Source organism: Oryctolagus cuniculus, chromosome 8, assembly GCF_964237555.1.
Source record: "Oryctolagus cuniculus chromosome 8, mOryCun1.1, whole genome shotgun sequence".
Classification (NCBI taxonomy): Eukaryota; Metazoa; Chordata; class Mammalia; order Lagomorpha; family Leporidae; genus Oryctolagus; species Oryctolagus cuniculus.
Window position 1 is genome coordinate 4,246,808 of NC_091439.1, and position 18,877 is coordinate 4,265,684.

The following is an 18,877-nucleotide window of genomic DNA, read 5'->3' on the forward strand; positions in this document are numbered from 1 at the left end:
TTTTCAAGGACACTGAACACAGTGCTCCAAGAGAAAGGCAAGGCTCTCACTGCTGACCAGAAGATGTGTTGCTCAGCTCCTCCATCTGTCCAACTAAAGCATGGACTCTCAGAGCAAATGCATTTTCCTGCTTTAAATGTATATACTTACCATAAACAGTATACCACATAAATAGGAAATTGCATGTCACAGAAACAGTAAACCACATTACGTAAGGCAAGAGGAGAAAAAAATTGGACTAGAAGCACAAAATAGCTGCAAAAGTAGCTTTAACAAGCTTCAGAGGTTGAGTTTTTATTCTATTAATTTCACTGTGGATTTTCCAGTCATTGTTATATTTCAGTACCTGGGTCTTTTCTCACAATCGCATCTATGAGAGATGTAAGGGAGAAAGGGAATTGAACTGAAGAGGAGTATAAAGCGGTATGCCACCTCTAGAAGCTTTATGTAGCTGAAAGCTACATGTGAACTTGTCCTTGTTCGTCCCTCACTGTAGAATCTGCAGTTCTGTGGCTTTCTATTTTGAAAAATGTTCTACTCTCTTAGTTTATGTACACTAATAAGTCACGTGTATGTGAAAGTGAATGTATCCATCTATTTGTGTCTTTTAACTCAGAGAACAGGCAAACAGGCACATTCATCAGGGTAGAATCGTTTGTTTTAAACAAGTGTCCTACACTAGAACCAAAAATAGGGCATATAAGTTTTTAAAATTTTTCTCTTCATTTTGAATGTAAAATCCACAAAGATGAAAACAAATGAATGTGGTATAATCAAAGTGATGAATTCACAATTTTAATTAAGAAAGTGATAACCACAAAGAAGCATTCTCCCATGTCACATAGTCAAGATGGTCACACGTTTTTGGAATTCCCCTACGTCCACTCCCAGTAAGGCAGCAAGTCCTTGCGGGCCTCAGTTTTCCATCTGGAAACTGAGGAGGCAGTTCTAGAATGTTTAAGTGTTTTTATTCCCTGTCACTAACTCTGTCATTTCTTTGCTCAGATCATAAGTTTTATTCACTAAAAATAAAAAAAGATGTTTTACCTTTGAGAGTAATAGGACAGTTTGGAAACAGATATGTAAAACCAAGCATGTGATGAAGAATAGCTTACAAGAAGGAAGAGAAGAGTTAGTTTTCCCACAGCCTAGTACAGATGGTTGGGAAGCCTCACTTTAGATCCAGACTCCTGAGGGTATCTGGGCTGGGGCCACAGTGCATCCACAGCAGATCCTGGAGTACCTGCCTACATGTACCCACAACATCCCCAGTGCCCAGCTGTCCTCAGCCTATGCCCTATTGACCTTTTAGCCTGATTGTAGGGGCTGTCCTGTGTATTACTGAATGTTTAGCGATATCCCCGACTTCTACAAACCCTGAGATGCCATTCCTACGTGTAACAACCAAAAATGTCTCCAGACATTGCCATATGTCCAGTGGGGTCAAAAAATCCACCCCTCACCCCCATTGCTAACCTCTGCTTTAGCTTAGTGGTGCTTTGTCTCTAAGCCTGGTCATCCTTGCTTTCTCCATACCATGATAACCTGGCAGTAATTGCCTAAATACCAGAACCCCTTGAATAATTTCAGTTTACAAAATGCATGTATATCAATGTGAGTACCCCTGCTGGAAAAAAGATAAACAGTGTTAGAAAAAAATTAAATGTTCAATTAAAAGACTGTTTGGTACTTTTTAAGACATGTTGTTCATCACCCTGTCATTTGTGAGCTTTTCTTTAATTTATTCTTGTCTTCTATCCAAAACATATTAGCTTAATTATTAAAATGAATTATTGTCGGTGCCGCATGGCTCTTCCTGAGCAATTCTGCTGTGTGGGAGGAGTCACCTTCCTCAGTTGTTTTTCATGGCAGTGTTGCCAGAGCACATTTTTCTTCTTCTGTTGGAGGTGGAGATGCTAGTTTGAGAATTTAAGTTTGTTTCCTGCTTCTGGGGCAACTCTACAAACATAAATTCCATGTCTCCTTCAGGATCTACTCAAGACCTCCCTTTCTGCTTATCAGAGTCATTCTCTTTAGGCTTAAATGTGCACAGAAATGATCTGGGACTTGCATGAAGTGGACATTTCCCAGCCCTGCGAGGTTCAGGTCCGGGCCGGGGTGCCCAGTGTTTCTGACACAGCAGGTGACTGGAGGGCAAGCGGTGCTCTCACACTGGACATGCTGGGCTGTGATTCTCTGAGACCTGCCCCTCTCATAAGCACCATTTCCTGATACCTAGTCCTATTTTCTGCTTTGAATTCCAGCCATTCTCTTGTGAGTGTTTAAATCCATGGATCCTTTCAGGGGACAAGCCTTATGATAAACACCGATCAGAAACCCAGGAAGGTCTTGTACTTGCTTCTCACAATGAAACAGCCCTCAACCCCATGCTGTCCTGTGCCTTGACCAAAGGCGGATGTTCCCACTGTTCCCACCTGCCCAGTTTCATACTCCTGCCATAAAGGCCTGTCCTTTTTAGCTCTAAATGTCTTTCACATGCTGTCCATTTTCCTTACTTCAGACTTCTTTCATCTTCTACCTGATTCACGGGTTACCTAACTCTTTTGGTCATTCACATTTTCAATACTAAATGTTTGAGCAGCAGCCCCTAACATGTGTCTTAAAAATAAAATATATTACATATCCTACTGTCAACCCAGATAGTAATATCAGTAAAGCCCAACATTTCCTAGTTTTCCTAAGATTTTAAGTATCTTTAAAATTTTTCACAGTGACTAAAGAATTCATTTAAATGCATTTAGAACTCATAAGTGAATTTGTCATAGATACAGGAAACAAGGATTTTGTGTAATATGTGAATTATATCTCAACACAGATTTTTCAGATTCTCCCTAGTGGATCCTCTTGGCAGGTGCACATACTCCGCACTGGAAAGCGATGACCAGATGACCTCCATGACCACGCAAGGTCTCTGTTCTAATCTTGCCTCCCTCCAATACTTCCCTCACGATTCTGGTTAAAATGTGATTCTCATTGTGTCGCTTACTCTTCCCTGGCTTACTCCTGCCAGAAGGATGCAGTCCAAACCCCTTGGCAGGGCCTTACATGGTAACCACACTTTCCCAAAGCAGATACATTTCACATTTATTTCAGAGGTCTGAGTTTAGCATATGTATATGAAGTACTTGATAAAACATTAAATCATGTGGAAGTTATTTAATGCCTTAAATTCATTAAACATTGTACTTAAGGTCTTCAGATGTCTTAAACATGAAATGACGAAATAGAATCTTTCTGATGGTGCTTTCTATAGTAACCTCCTCCAAACTAACTCAAAGGCACATGTTCTTTATTCTAATTTCCATCCGACTGGGGTTGATAAGGCTCCAGTGTTAAGCTGTTCTGCTGCTTAATGAGGGCCTGTATATCATGGTGCTGTTTAGTTAGTGGTGTAGTCATTATAACTATAGAACATATAGAACTATAGAGCCTTGACTCTCAGCTTATGGAGGCTTAAGGTGTTTGTTAATGTCAGGCAGGCAAAACCTATAAACCAAAAACTGCCACATACCATATTCTCTGCTCAACACTGTACTAGATGCTGGAGGATTTAAAAGAAGGGAAAAGGGGGATTTTTTTTTTTTTTTTTTTTTTTTTTTTTTTTTTGGCTTCAAAGAGCTTGTAAACACCAAATGAAACAATTTATGTGAGGATACTTAAAAGCAATTGTGGAAAATGGAACTGAAAGATAATCTCATTTTGGTGCAAACTATTTTTGAAATCAGGGCCGGTGCTGTGGCGGAGCAGGTGAAGCCTCCCCTGCAGCACTGGCAGCCCTTACGGTCATGGGTTCAAATCCTGGCTGCTGCACTTCCAATCCAGCTCCCTGCTAAGTGCCTGGGGAAACAGCAGAAGATGGCCCAAGTGCTTGGGACTCTGTGCCCATATGGAAGACCCAGAAGAAGCTCCTGTCTCCTGGCTTCAGATCAGCCCAGTTCCAGCTGTTGCAGCCATTTGGGGGAGTGAACCAGTGGATAGAAGATTCCCTCTGTCTCTCCCCCCCCCCCTAACTGTGCCTTTCAATTAAAATAAATAAATCTTAAGAAGGTTTTTGGAATATGTGTTTTCCCCATAATTTGTATTTCCTGTGAACCTTTTTAAAAAAACATTTATTTATTTATTTATTTATTTGAAAGGGAGAGTCTTGGGGCTTGTGAGGGGCTTGGGGAAGGGGTTGAATCAGAGAAAAAGAGGTCTTCCATCCGCTGGTTCACTCCCCAAATGGCTGCAATGGCCAAAGCCTGGGCCAGGCAGAGCCTGGAGCCCAGAACTCCATCCAGGTCTGCCACATGGGTGCGGTGCCCAAGTATTTGGACCATCTTCTGCTGCTTTCCCAGGGCATTAGCAGGGAGCTCAGTCAGAGGCCATGCAGCCAGAACTCAGACTGGTGCTCTGATATGGGATGCCTCTGATACAAGCAGCGAGTAATCCATGCGCCACAACGCTCGCTCTCCAAAAACTATTTGAAGAACGCTTGTGTGAGTGGGTTTCAAATTTTCTTGCACCAAAATATTTTGAAGTACCCTCATTTATAGGTATCCTTAAAGAAGTGTGCGAGTAAAGAAAAAAGGGAGAAATATGTGGGCTCCCTCCTTTGTCTCTTTTCATGTCCATAACAGATTTCATTGTCCTGGGTCTAGAATGTGACTTTCCATGGCTGTTGGCTCTCCCCAAAGTTTGAGCTGTCAGATTTTGTCAGGAAAGTCTGTATCTCCTTAACCATGGGGTTCTGACATTGGAGCAACTGTATTGTCAGCGAATCTATGCCCACAACAGCCACTTGGCATTTTTATGATACTGGTCAAAATGGACACATTTCAGAAGAATATAATTTTAAAATTCTTTACTTTGAAACTGTGCCCTTACTCCTGCTTCATGAAGGCATTGAACCATTATGCAGTGAGTATCAGCATTTCTTTGTCTAGTTTCTTCATTGAAGTATAGCCTAAATGACTAACTCTCTACCCTACTGTAGGCATGGTCAGGTCTGTAAGTCATAGCTTACTAGCGATGAATAGACCCCTGGGTAAACCCTGGGAGTTGGGTGAAAGTGCATATTATTCTGGCCTCTCATATTCTTCATTAAAATAAGTAGAAATTTCCATTTCTTCAACTAAAAAGAGACACTTGAATATTCAAAATTAGGGAGTCTATGTTGAAAGCTTTTGGAACAAGCGAACTTGCATGCAAAAGAACACACAGACCCAAACTCGAAAATACAGACGGCTTTATAAATTCTTTTACCAAGTTATCTAAAATCTTACTTGAAAATTATATTTGGATTATATTAATAAAAATCTTGTTTTCTTAAATATAGTATAGGTAACTATACTACTGCAAATCTATTTTAAAAAGACAAACAACCAAATAGAAAAATGGGTCGAGTATTTCATCAGCAGTTCACCAGAAGAGGAAACACAGGACACATGAAAAGAAGATGCTCATCCTTACTCATGTTCAGGGACATGCATAGTGGTTTGTCATTTCATACCCGTGAATTAGCAGAAATTTACAAGTGTGATAATATCAAATGTTTACAAAGATTTTACAGTGTATTTTCAAACATCCTGCAGAAGTGTAAACAGGTACAAACACATCGGAAAATAATATCATGTTAATGATATGCATATTCTAAATCCCGAGTGGTGATAAAATGTAGAAAACTTGTATTCAGCAGGAGACATGCATTAAATTGTTCATTGCAACATCATTTATAATTGCAAAAACAAAAACCACAGACCAAAAAATCTGGAAGCAATCTAAATCCTTCAACAACATTGTAATAAGTCTATGATGTAATAGTATACAATGATTAAAAGCACATATGTGGGTAAATCTTTTTTTTTTTTTTTGCCAGGCAAAGTTAGACATTAAGAGAGACAGAGAGTTATAGACAGTGAGAGACAGAGAGAAAGGTCTTCCTTCCGTTGGTTCACTCCCCTTATGGCCACTACGGCCAGCGCTGCGCCGATCCAAAGCCAGGAGCCGGGTACTTCCTCCTGGTCTCCCATGCGGGTGCAGGGACCGAAGCACTTGGGCCATCCTCCACTACCCTCCTGGGCCACAGCAGAGAGCTGGACTGGAAGAGGAGCAACCAGGACAGAATCTGACGCCCCAACCGGGACTAGAACCCCGAGGTGCCAGTGCTGCAGGCGGAGGATTAGCCTAGTTAGCCAAGACTCCAGCCATGGGTAAATCTTAAAAACATGTTGGGTGGAAAACCAGATGACAAAAGAAAACCTTTCAGTAGTTTTTATGCAGAATACAGAACCTACAGAACATATTTTTGTATTTTGATTGTGATATACTTTTGCGTAGCGCACAAAAAGCATGAGATGAATAAATATGTAGAGGGAGTTTGAACTCACAACATTTCATTTTGTAAACTGGGTGTTAGAATCATGAATGTTTTCTGTGTTTCTGAAACATTTTATTTTTTTAAAAAAATCACATTTTTATATTTCAAAGTGGCCTAGTTACTAAGCAGCTTTAACCAAAAATTCTGTTAAGTAATTTATGTGCTGCAGTAAATACAAAAAGGAAAATGATTTTGAAAGAGAACAAAGCTGTTGATACAGTTTCAGGTCAGGTCATAATCCTATGGTATTACAAAATACCATAGAACATGTGGCTCACACAGTAGACGTTCATTCTCTCGCAGTTCTGGAGGCTTCAAGGTCAAGATGTGGCAGAGCTGGCTGTTTGATGAGGGCTCTCTACTGGGGCTGTAACAGCCACCTTGGGGCGGGGTGTTCACAAAGCTTTTCCTTGTTATGTGCACGCAGGGAGATCGAGCTCTGTAGGGTCTCCTCTCATAAGGACGCTAATCCTATGGGCTCAGAGCCTCACCCTTATGGCCTCACTTAGCCATAATTACGTCCTTAGAGGCCCCGTTTTCAAGTGCATGCTACACTGAGTTTGGGCTTCAAAGTATAAGGGTGAGGGAGAGCTGTGCAGTCAATGATGTGTTCTGTAGTCTCCTTGGGAGAAAATAACAGGTGAATGAAAAGTTGTAAGTAAAAGCTACCTCTGAAGCATCTCACTGACTGTCAGCATTATTGGTATACAAATTATAGGTTTGGAGATGTAAACCGCTTTCTAAAATATCAAAATAGGGGTTTTGGTGTTTTTATTTGCTTGCTTGGTTGGTTTGCCTCATGCTTTTCTGAGACTTCTTTGAGTGTTTTGCTTTGTTAAAGTTGGTCATTAAAGACCAGTTTTGCCATCTTTCATTTAGTCCACCTGTTCCTGCCATCGCTTTGCTCATTTTTCCACTCAGGTACTCTGCTTTTTAGTTTGCATTGTTTTCTACTATTTTGATGACTTTAAACTTGGGAATTTTTCCCCTTGCTTGATGTTTAAGATGTGTATTATTATGAAAGTCCTGAAAGACTACTTATATATTATATACATATATGATTCTTTTTCTTTAAATTTACAATTATGCTATACAATATTTGTCTTAAATAGTTTCTTTATTCATTCTTTGGTAATCTTTTAAATTATTTCCCTCATTCTGTGATAAAGTTTTATATTCTAAAATTATGTTGGTGTTCCACAAAAATACATAAAAAATACAAAAAAAATCACCTTGTCTTATCAATTCTTCTTTATTTGCCTTCATCCATTTACAATTTGTCATCCATGTAAGATTTACATTTAGGAATTTGAATAATTTGCATGAGAAAGTGGAATAGTAAGCAGTCATACAGTTTTAGGAATATAAGAGAATTCCAGCGTCTTTGTTTCAAGAATTTTAAAGTATCTATTATTATTTTAATTGCACACATTTATGAAGTACACTGTGATAATCTGGTCCATGTGTTGTGCGTGTGATGATCAAATCCTAGAAGTTAATGTTTCCCTGTCATTTTTACTACTTTGGAGCTTTCAAGCTCCTCTCTTCTAGTTCTTCATGAGATATATAATAGGGTATTGTGTAATATGGAGCTGTGGAACACTCGAACTTATTCCTTCTGTCTGTGTTCTGGAACCTGTAATCCAGTCTCCCTCATCCCCACCCCGCACCCCACTCCCAGAATATTTTTAAAGTGTCTGTTTAGGTAGCTTATTGTGATAGACATTGTGCCCCTAGCATAGAAATCCTTACACACAGAATCAATCATGTTACATTGGTACATGGTGTCTGTAATTGTTTAGGTAATAATCACTCAGTGGGTACATTTTAGTTGAATGACTCTTTGAGTTCTCAGCTTCAGCCTCAGCCAAGCTCTAGCTGTTTTTGTGGAATATGCGGCATTTGTGGAATGAACCAAACTCTCTTCCCTCTCCCTCTCCTCTCCCTCTCCTCCCTCTCCCCCCTCTCCCTGTTCCTCTCTTCTCCCTGTCCCTCTCCTCCTTCTCCCTGTCCCTCTCCTCCCTCTCCCTCAAACAACTGACTTAGGAGCTGCTAGCTTGGTCTAGCTCCTGGTGGCCCCTTATATTTATGATAGAATCCAGTATATGTTTCTCTCTCTACCTCTCAAATACTTTTTAATAAAAGGAGACATTTTTAATAAAAGAGAATAAAATACACAATTAAAACATGTAAATAATGTGTATAGTGGCATTTCATTTGTGCGATAGAGAAACTGGCAACATTGCTAAATGAGCATAAAAGGGGAAGTCCAGGTTATACCGCTCCCTGGCTGGGTTTGGCTTGTGGCTTGTCTCCAGGAGGCCTGGAGGGACAGTTACACTGGTTAGGGAGGCTGGCCTTGGCTGGCATTCTGGAAAGGAATATACGAGAGCTGGAATGAAAAAGTTGGAATGGTTGTAGCAACAGAGGCACATTGGACCGTTTTAATGAATTCAATTCATTCAACATAGAGATCTTTAAAAGTGCTGAACATTTTTAAATTGATTTATTTACTGCTGGTCACTAAATGGCTAATACTTTCCTGCAGGAGGAACAGCTGAAATCCCATGAAAGCAAGCTGAAGCAGATTACCACTGAGCTGGCCGAGCATCGCTCCTACCCCCCTGACAAGAAGGTCAAAGCCAAGGACGTAGATGAATACAAACTAAAAGACCACTATCTAGAGTTTGAGGTATGGTGGACCAAAATGTCAGCAATGCTTGTTTCGGAATTTGTCTAAGAGGCAAACAGTTTTTAACAGCCGAACGGTGGGCAGCACACCTGGGCCGTTCCTCTCTCTCGGGAGCTCCTAGCATGGTCTAGTTCATGGTAGCCCCTCCAGTTGTGGTTCTGTGTAGCTGCCTGACATCAAAGAATGACTGTGAGTTCATGCACTTAGAAGCAAACGGCCTGTCTGGCTGCAATAGTGTGTGCCTGCTGCCAGGAAGGAAAAGGACGGTAGAAGGACGTGCTGGGTAGGGCAGCTGCCTTCCCTGTCCCTGCCTCTGCTGGCAGAGTCCAGTCCAGGAGCCCCGGTGGGGTCAGGTGCAGCATGATGCAAAGCATTCGCTCCTTCCACACATTCCCGCTGCTGGGGAATTGATCGATCAAGGTGCCGCATCCATCTCGTTTGCTAAATGGACTCCTGAGAAGAATGGTGATGATTCACATACATTGCCATGGAAAGGTGGAAAATCTTAAAGCAAACTGAAATCAATCTATTTCCAAATCTTTCCTTTGCCCAGGTTTTCTCCCAGCTTACTGTCAGGTTGTGCAGCATCCTCCCTCAGCCACCACCTTCAGACACTGAAAATGTCTTTTTTTTTTTTTTAAAGTCAGTAGCATCTAGTCCAGAACAGTACTCCTGAATTTTTTACATATTTCCTAGTGGGTGAGCCAAATCCATCTATTCGTATTCTTGTTCACTGCAGCCCCAGTCCCTTTCATTTCCCAACACCCCTCTCCTTGGTTCCGCTTTCACCCTGCTCTTTCCTCCTCGGGCTTCAAAACAGCATCAGCTGAGCTGCAAGACCCTGGCAAGAGGCCTCTGCAGTGTGGCACCCCGCCTTCCTGACTGTGGGCATGGCTTTCGGCCTCACTCACGTGAGCCTGCTGGTTGACTCCTGTCTCTCTGTGGTTCAGCTCACACCTTTTTGCCAGTTGTTTTCCTGAGGCTCAACCCAGATTCAGACAACAGCTGCCCTGAGGTTCCCTTACACACCTGTTCCCATTGACCCTCTGGGGACAGGCCCAGTCCTAAATCTGAGATTTGGCTTCCTGTAGCTTTCCATAATCTCAGTCTTTCCCACAGCAGCCCCCCAGTGGTTTAGGTACAGTTGTGCTCACTCTGCCTAGACATGCTTTTACACCTTGATTCAAAGCTTTCTTCCTACCTTCTTCGTTGGGAAAATTCTGCATCCATCAGTGTACAGTCCAAATCCCTTCTATAAAAAGCGCACTCTGAATCCCTCAGCTGGGATTCATTTGTTAGAGGATTTGCTGCAGTTTGCTCCATGTTAATTATTTTCTTCTATCCTTATGTGCAGAGTGGAATCTCCACCTGCCCGAGATCGTGAGCTCATGCCAGCCTTTATTCAATACTTGCTCGTTGAATTAGATGAAGTTTCATGGGAACCCTAAAAAGTCACTTCCCAAGGTGTTTTGTTTTTGAGTTTTAAAATGTCTATTATCAGATGTGGCATTTGAACCAAAAAGGTGCTACAGAGCCAAATAGTAGTTTTCTTCATGGTCAAGCAAGAATTTGCTCCGGGCAGATGACCATACCAAGAAAAGTATTTATTTTGGTAAAGGTAGAAGTTTGTTAAGAAAAACTGTGGAAGCCTTACCCACCCCACCCCCTCAAAAAAAAAGACTTGAAAACTTATTTTAAAGAAAAAACAACAGCAGCAAGCTAAGCACCTGTCTTTCCCCAGGCTAGTTCAATCTTGGGAAATGGGAGTTCTCAAAAAGCAATCATTGTTCTTCACACTTCTGGAGTAGCTTTAAGCCACAAGCCCTTTTGTTTCACACATGCTAATTAAATTTCCCAACACCTCAGTCCCCTGCTTCCACCACTCAGCACCTCACTTGGAGCTCTTGCCTCTTAAGAGGGAAGAGCCTGTCCTTAGGAGGTGAAGGTGACTGCAAGACCTTGGCAAGGTCGCCACGGCAGACGCGCTCCCAGCATTAGAATCTACTGTGTTGCCCCTTTTCTGAAAACATAACTCTGCACAACTCAGCATTTTCATTTCCTGACATGAAGTCAGAGGAAGCTTTGTGCGGATTAAGCTTTGCCTTCATCTGAACGTCTCTTCAAAGAGCCTGAAGATTGCATCCCAGGACCCTCGACTCATTAAAACTGAAGTCGTATGCTAATCTGTCACGCGTGTTGGATTGTTTGTCAAGATGCATTAGCCCTGTGTCTACTAGGAAGGTAGAAGTGTACCACACTTTGTATGTAGATGTCAGCCAAAGTAATGCTTTTTTAAGAAGGAAATCGTCGTTCCACTAACTTAAATAAACACTGAAGTAGTCTGGCCCAGGGAGTCCACTTTGCTACCATTTCAGCCACCGAAGTTATCTGCATGCTTGTGGAGCACCCTTTGCTTCATAAGCAGCGTTCCCCGAATGAGAGACAGAGCTACTCGCTGTTTCGTATGACGTGTTCACAGCTCTAGCCTCAGCTTCAACACTGCTTGGGTGCCTGATGCATACTTGTGGAATGAATTAATGAAGTTTTATCATGAATAAAGGATAGCATCAGAGAAAGTAATTTTCCAAGGCATAAGCGTAGTCTTCATTGTTTTTACAGGGCCAGAGGCTCCTGTGAAAACAAACCCAATAGGCAAGTGAGAACAGACAGCAGTACGCAACTCAATGAGAGCCCCAGGTGGACCATATCAGGAAGAGGAGCCACAGCACCTCAGTTTGCACCAAAGGCTCTGGGGCATGAGTTAGCTTTCTCACCTCTTACAGGTCATCAGCAAGAGGGCCACCCTTGATTTCAGAGCAGTTCTCACGATTTTCACAAGTCTTAGTAAGGAAAAGCACTTTTATTTTGGCAAAATAATAATCTTTAGTACTGACACTGGAAAGGTTCCTAACTTGAAGTTTTATAGTTTTTTATGTCCTGGGAAGCTTACTTTGAGTACAAACCATTCTTAACATCAAGCCAAATTCATAGGTCTTTCCATGCCTTAGAAACGCTTCAAAGCTTCACTGACAGAAATACTTAGAAATGCTGATAAATATGTTTTTTTAATTTTTTAAAATTTATTTGAAAGAGAATTATATATGTCTATATAGAGAGAGACAGAGAAAGGTCTTCCATCCACTAGTTCACTCCAAATGGCCACAATGGCTGGAGCTGAGCCAATCCAAATCCAGGAGCCAGGGTTTTTGTTTGTTTGTTTTTTGTTTTTTTTTTTTTAGATATAGGGAGAGTAAGAAGAATTCATTTTGCCTGTTAGAAAAAGATTCACCTTTATTTAGTTAAAGCAGCAAGCCACTCAGCATGGGCTATCATTGACTAACCTACTTGTTCTCCTTTCATCATCTTGTTTTTGATAGAATTGATACCTCCAAACCATGACTGTTATTTTCATAGAAGAGTTCACTTGGGAATCTAATCCTACTTTTGGAAGAGTTTTTAAGCATCACAAGTCTACATTGAGAAACTGACCGTCATTTCTCCACTCAATCAAATAAATATCAGAAATAGGCTCATGTCCTTATAAATTAGATTTCTTCTACTCTATTTAGTTCTTGTTTTACTTAAATATCTTTCAGTTGCACTGTATGCTTCTGGAACATTAGGGAATGAATATGTCATGAACTGAGAGGTACTTAGGTGGTTTATGTCAGATACCAAGACTTGCAAGGCTGAAGCCAGCCACAGCACAGATTGAGCTGTGCTGGGCAGCCCCTGGCCTCTCTGAGAACCAGCACCATTGGAGGAATTCCCTTGGTAACGCTGTATTTGGCCCCAATATTTTGGCTTTATGTTTCTTTAGCTTTAAAAGAGACAGCAATTAGAAGTGAAGATGCTGTTTCTTCTAAGATATTTTTCATGAGCACTAAGATGTTTCCTGAAAGTTGAGTAGATAACCCTTTTGTTAAGCTAGACCAGAGAGAAGAAGGTATAATGGCCCAAACCCATTAAAAATAAGATTGGGCTGTAAGATGTTTATTAATGAGGATTTGCTGAAGGTCGGGATAATCATGGGATTATTACACAGTCAGCTGGAAAACTGTGGCCAGCACAATGTCAATGAATTTTAGCAGACCTAATGTCAACGTGGTTTTTTTGGCCAATACATGGTTGCCCTTGTTTGAATTTGAATTTGAATGCATGTAGGAAAGGCAGGCTGTCTTCTTCCCACCACTCCCTTGTACTCTATCACATCCTGTAGCTTTTCTACTATTGGCATGGCCCCCAAAAGCATTTGACTTTTCAAATCCAATAATAGAGGCTGCAGCCAGGTGTATATGCTTTGAGTATTATATCTCTGAACATGGACTGTAGAATTAACTTTCCTGTTATGATTTTGATGTGGGGGAATTAGGTAGGAAGATTAGGCAAAATTAGGTGAGATGGAAATTTCTGCCAGCCTTGCATTTTTTTTTAAGATTTATTTATTTATTTGAAAGGCAGAGTTACAGAGAGGCAGAGGCAAAGAGAAAGAGAGATCTTCCGTCCTCTGGTTCACTCCCCAAATGGCTGTAATGGCTGGAGCTGATTCAATACAAAGCCAGAAGCCAGGAGCTTCTGCCAGGTCTCACACGGGTGCAGGGGCCCAACACCTGGGCCATTTTCTACTGCTTTCTCAGGCCATAGCAGAGAGCTAGATCAGAAGTGGAACAGCTGGGACTCGAACCAGCTTCCTTAGGGAATGTCGGCACTGCAAGAAATGGCTTTACCCACTATGCCACAGTGCCGGCCCCAGCTTTGCTTTTTTTTTTTTTTTGACAGGTAGAGTTATAGACAGTGAGAGAGAGACAGAGAAAAAGGTCTTCCTTCCTTTGGTCCACTCCCCAAATGGCCGCTATGGCCAGTGCTGCGCCGATCTGAAGCCAGGAGCCAGGTGCTTCTTCCTGGTCTCCCGTGCAGGTGCAGGAGCCTAAGCACTTGGGCCATCCTCCGCTGCCCTCCCAGGCCACAGCAGAGAGCTGGACTGGAAGAGGAGCAACCTGGACTAGAATCCTGCGCCCATATGGGATGCCGGTGCCGCAGGCGGAGGATCAACCAAGTGAGCCATGCCGGCCCCCCAGCCTTGCATTTTAACTCCACTCTCTTACCTGTCAATCCTGTACACTACTTTCCCATAATATACGTTTATCTCATCTGGGACCAGGAAGCAGGGGATGCCATCATGGCTGCTTGGAAGTTAAACTCCACATGGAGACACCATGAAATCCTCAGAAAGCATAATGCATGATAAACTCCACCCCATCCATATATTCAATTTAGGGCACCACCTCTGATCTCATTAAAGAGACTGATAATGTGGGAGGGGCCCTTCTCTTGCTCTTGGCTTCTGGACCGTGTGAATGTATCCTCCTCTGGCCTTCAAGGCAACTGTGCCCCACTCATGATAGATACTACGCCATGGGGTGGCTCACATTTGCACGTGAATGTATATGTTCACTCTGTCAGATAAATCTTGCCCTCAGTTGTGCACTGTATTTATACCTCTGCTTTGAATTCTTATCTCTGTGGGGGCGACAATCTAGAGTAAAGATTACTGTTAAATATGCTCATAACAGTGTGTATGTCTACCCCAGAACTCCCATGTTGGAAACTAAATCCCCAATGGGACGAGTATGGGGAGGCAGGGCCTGATAAGAGATGATTAGGTCATGGACGGATAGGAGTGGGTTAGTTATTGTGACAGGGCATTTGTTATAAAAGGGAGTTCTAGGTCGGGTATTTGGCACAACAGGTTAAGCCTCCCTTGCGACATGCCAACATACCATTTCAAAATGTGAGTTCCAGTCCCAGCTGCTCCACTTCTGAACCAGTGTCTTACTAATACATCTGGGAAGGCAGCAGAAGACCCAAGTACTTGGGCCCCAGTGGGAGACCAGGATTTAGTTCCTGGCTCCTGGCTTTAGCCTGGCCCAGATCTGGCTGTGGCAGCCATTTGGAGAGTAAACCAGAACCAGCAGATGGAAGATCTTTTCTCTCCATCTCTCCCTCACTCTGTCCCTCTGCCTTTCAAATTAAAAAAGCAAACCTGTTTCTAAAAGGGCGTTCTCACTGTCTTCTGCTTGTGCTTATGCACTTTGGTCTTCCATCTTGGGGTGACACAGTGCAAAGGCACCTGTACTTGCTGGGACCACGCCCTTGGGTCTTCCCAACCTGCTGAACTGTGAGCCCAATACATGTTTGTTCTTTAAAAATGATCAAGTCCTAGGTATTCTGTTGCATCAGCACAAAACTTGCTAAGACAGAAAATTGGTCCCAGGAAGTAGGGCTGTTGCTATAACAAATACCTGGCAATGTGGCAACAGCTTGGTATCTGGGTAATGGGAGGAGACTGAATGGTTTTGAAGTGACTTCTGGGGAAAAAAATCCTATATTGTCCTGAATGGAGCATTCAAGACAATTCTGGCGAGGGTTCAGAAGAAGGAAACAGCTATCGGGAAGGTCTCAGACTTCTCAGGTAGGAGTGATGTGATCACAGTGTTGGTAGGAATGTGGACAGTAAAGCCACCGTGATGAGGTCTCAGAAAGGTGGAACAAAGTCTCGGAAACCAGGTGAAAGGCATCTTTGTTATACAGTTGCAAAGAACTCGGTAGAAGTGTCCATGTCCCAGGGGTTGTTTGAAGCAGGATTTAAGAGGGTGAACTAGAAGATCTCATGAAAGAAATTTCCGAGCATAATATTAAAGAGCTACCTGGCTGCTTTTAAACCACAGACAATAAGATGTGGGAGGAAAGAAATGTTTTAAAGATAGAATTTATAATTAAAAGGGACCAGAGCAGAAAGATCCGGAAGGTTTGCAGCCTGGCCATGTAAACAATGAGAAGATCTCTCTAAGACGGGAACCAAAGGTGTGGGCCGCGCTGTTTGCTGAGAGATCAACACAGAGAAGCCTCCCGCAGGCATTTCCGAGTTCTGTGAGGCTGCCGTCACAGCACAGCCCCAGAGCTGCACCTTGGGAGCAAGGTTGCTAGGGGGCACCCACCAGACCCCCGTGGTCGTTTCTTCCTGAATTCCTTTGCAGCTCCTCTCAGTTGCTCCAGCGATGGCTTCAGTGGGCTCAGGTGGGGCTCGGAGCTCCACTTGGAAGGTGTAATCCGTGTGGTGCTGACTGTGCAGGCACATAGCATGCATCAGCTCTAGGACATGGCTTCCTCCACCTGGATTTCAGTGTCACAGATATCTTGGGGGCCCAGGCAGAGTCTTGTCACAGGGACTGAGGCCCCCACACAGAGTCCTTTCTAGGGCAGTGCTTGCTGGAGCTGTGAGAACGAGGCTACCACAGGAGTCCCCACGAGGCCCGGGTGAGGCTGCCCTTAAGTCCAGAACTGTAAAGCTACTAGTGTGCAGCACCAACCAGAGAGAGCAGCAGGCCTGAAACACCAGCCTGTGGGAGCTGCTGCCTGGCCTGAGCCTAGCAAAGCCCTGGGGTAGGGCACCTCCAGCTCCACCCTGGGCCCTGGATCAGGACACGCAGTCAGGAAAAGTTCTTCTTTTAGCTTTAGAATTTAATGCTATCTTCCCTGTTGGTCTTGGACTTCCTTGGAATAAGTAATCCTTTTTTCTTTTAGAGCAGCAATGCCTGTCATTCGCCTATCTCACCATGGTGCTTTGGAAGCAGATAAATTATTTGACTTCACAAGCTGATAGCTGGAGGGAACTTGCCTCAGGATTACATTTACCTTGAGTTCTTAGCCATAGATGATTTAGTTGAGACCCTGAACTTTGGACTTCTAAGTTGATACTGGAACAAGTCAAGACTCTTGTAAAATGAGTAGACTTAAATGGTTCGACTTAACAATTTTTAAACTTCATAATAGTGTGAAAACCATACATATTCAGTAGAAACCACACTTTGAATCCTGAATCTTGGTTTTTTTCCCGGGCTAGCAATATGAACATGTGGCACATGTTCTCGCAGCATTGGGCAGGCTCCGTAAGCACAGGTTCCAGTCAGCCCACCATTGTGAGGGGAAATGACTGGTAGTGTACAGTATGCTTCGATGCTAAATTATGATGTTCGGTAGATTAGGTGTGCTTCATGCATTTTCAGGGCAATATTTCGAACTTATAATGAGTTTATTAGGATACAGCTGCATTGCAAATCCAGGAGCATCTGTGTTGGGATAGAATTAATATATTTTACATCGTGAGAAGGACTTGAATTTCAGCTGCCAGGAACAGAATGCTGTGGTTTGAATGTGCCCCCCAAAGCTCACGTGTTGGAAACTTAATCTGGAATGCAGCAGTGCTGGGAGGTTTGACCTAACAGGAAGCAAGTAAGTTCCACAGGCTCTGCCATATTGAATGGATTAATGTCCTTTTTTGACGAATGGACTAGTGATTGTGAGAGTAGATTTGCTATAAAAGTGAGTTCTGTCCTCTTGATCATGTACATTTTCCCTTAGCCTTCCTCCTTCCACCTTGAAATGATATAGGACTCAAAGGCCCTCACCAGTGTCTAGGGCAGTGCCCACAGACTTCAGTCTCCTCAACAGTGGCCCAGATACATCTCTGTTACTTATAAATTACCCAGTCTCAGGTATTCTGTTATAGGAGCACAAATCCAACTAAAGCACCTTCCTGCACGGTTAGATAAGAATACTTGTTTGTTTTTCAGTTCCAGTCCAGCAGGAAAAAGAAAATCTACTTCCCTGATGACTGAAAACAAAGGCTTACAATAAAGTTCCCTTGACTGATGGGCTGGAATTCAGCGGAATGCCCATTCCTGAATGGGGACCCAGAGTAGCATATGCTTCTCATGACTTCCGGCGGGTAGGGCCCACACCAACCACATGGGTAGGAAATTCAATTTTAGAAAGAACAAATGTCCACTAAAAGAAAACATAAGTTTCTTGAGGCAGACTATTTTAGATTTTAAAAAATCTGGGACATTCTTAAAGCATTATGCATCGTTTTCTGAATTTCTTGTTTTTGATGGCATTATAAAATGGCATGATTCCTTCTCAAATTAATACATTTGAGAAAAAGTGTACATTCCATGCAGAGTCTTAGGGAAACTCCAAACAGTTCAATCCAGAAGCACACAGAGTATAAATTTCAAGTTGTAAGCCTTCAGTTTTGTGACTGGTTATTTGTTGCATGGTGGGTGGAAGATGAGTGGTTGACTTGATAGTTGTTAAGCATAGCTTAACATAAGGAATGTGTTTTGAGAAATGTGTCATTAGCTAATTCCATCATTGGGTAACTACCACAGGGTGCATTTAGCATAAACTAAGATTACTGCAACATCACTAGGCAGGGACCACCTTCATATATGTCTTTTGTCATTGACCAGAAATTCATTTTGTGGTACACGCCTTTATTTCTCTTTGAGCAAATTCTTTGGTTGTAGTCATAGCCATTTTTCCCCCAGATTGTTCATTTTTTATTTGTCAGCATTGGATTATTAATTTTCATAGTACAGGCCATATTACTGACTCCTTTTTCTGTCACAGGAGCAGTGCAAGGGCAATATCTCAGTACAGAGTCAGATATCCCAAGGCAGACCCTTCTGAAATAAAATTACCCGCTAATAAGTTTTAAGAGTCCTGGATCCTAAAACTATAAAAAATAGTGGTTCTTTCCCTTTTTGTCTCTAGTTGAAGGCAAAGGAAAAATCTCATGAATGTGCTAGAAGAAGATTAGAAGTAGGAGTGTCAGTCTTAGTACCTGAGTTTAGCCTAGGATCACATGCTGTCTCCTTTACAGAAAACATCTCAGAAGTGATGATATGTCTAGCCTAAATAGTGCAGGTTAATAGAACTCTTGTGGAAGTTTAAGAGTTTTCTTT

General features: G+C 42.4%; 1 protein-coding gene across 23 annotated transcripts in view; it reads left to right on the plus strand.

Moving 5' to 3' along the window:
* PSD3 (pleckstrin and Sec7 domain containing 3) overlaps positions 1-18,877 on the plus strand; it is a 588,112-nt gene that overhangs the window by 543,202 nt on the left and 26,033 nt on the right. For all 23 annotated transcript variants that reach the window (XR_011378165.1, XM_008267258.4, XM_051819330.2 and 20 more), the window contains one exon: positions 8,928-9,071. Coding sequence is in view for 22 of the 23 variants with exons in the window: in XM_008267258.4 (XP_008265480.2) it covers positions 8,928-9,071 (144 nt within the window). In the remaining variant the exon portion in view is untranslated. The remainder of the gene's footprint in view (positions 1-8,927; positions 9,072-18,877) is intronic.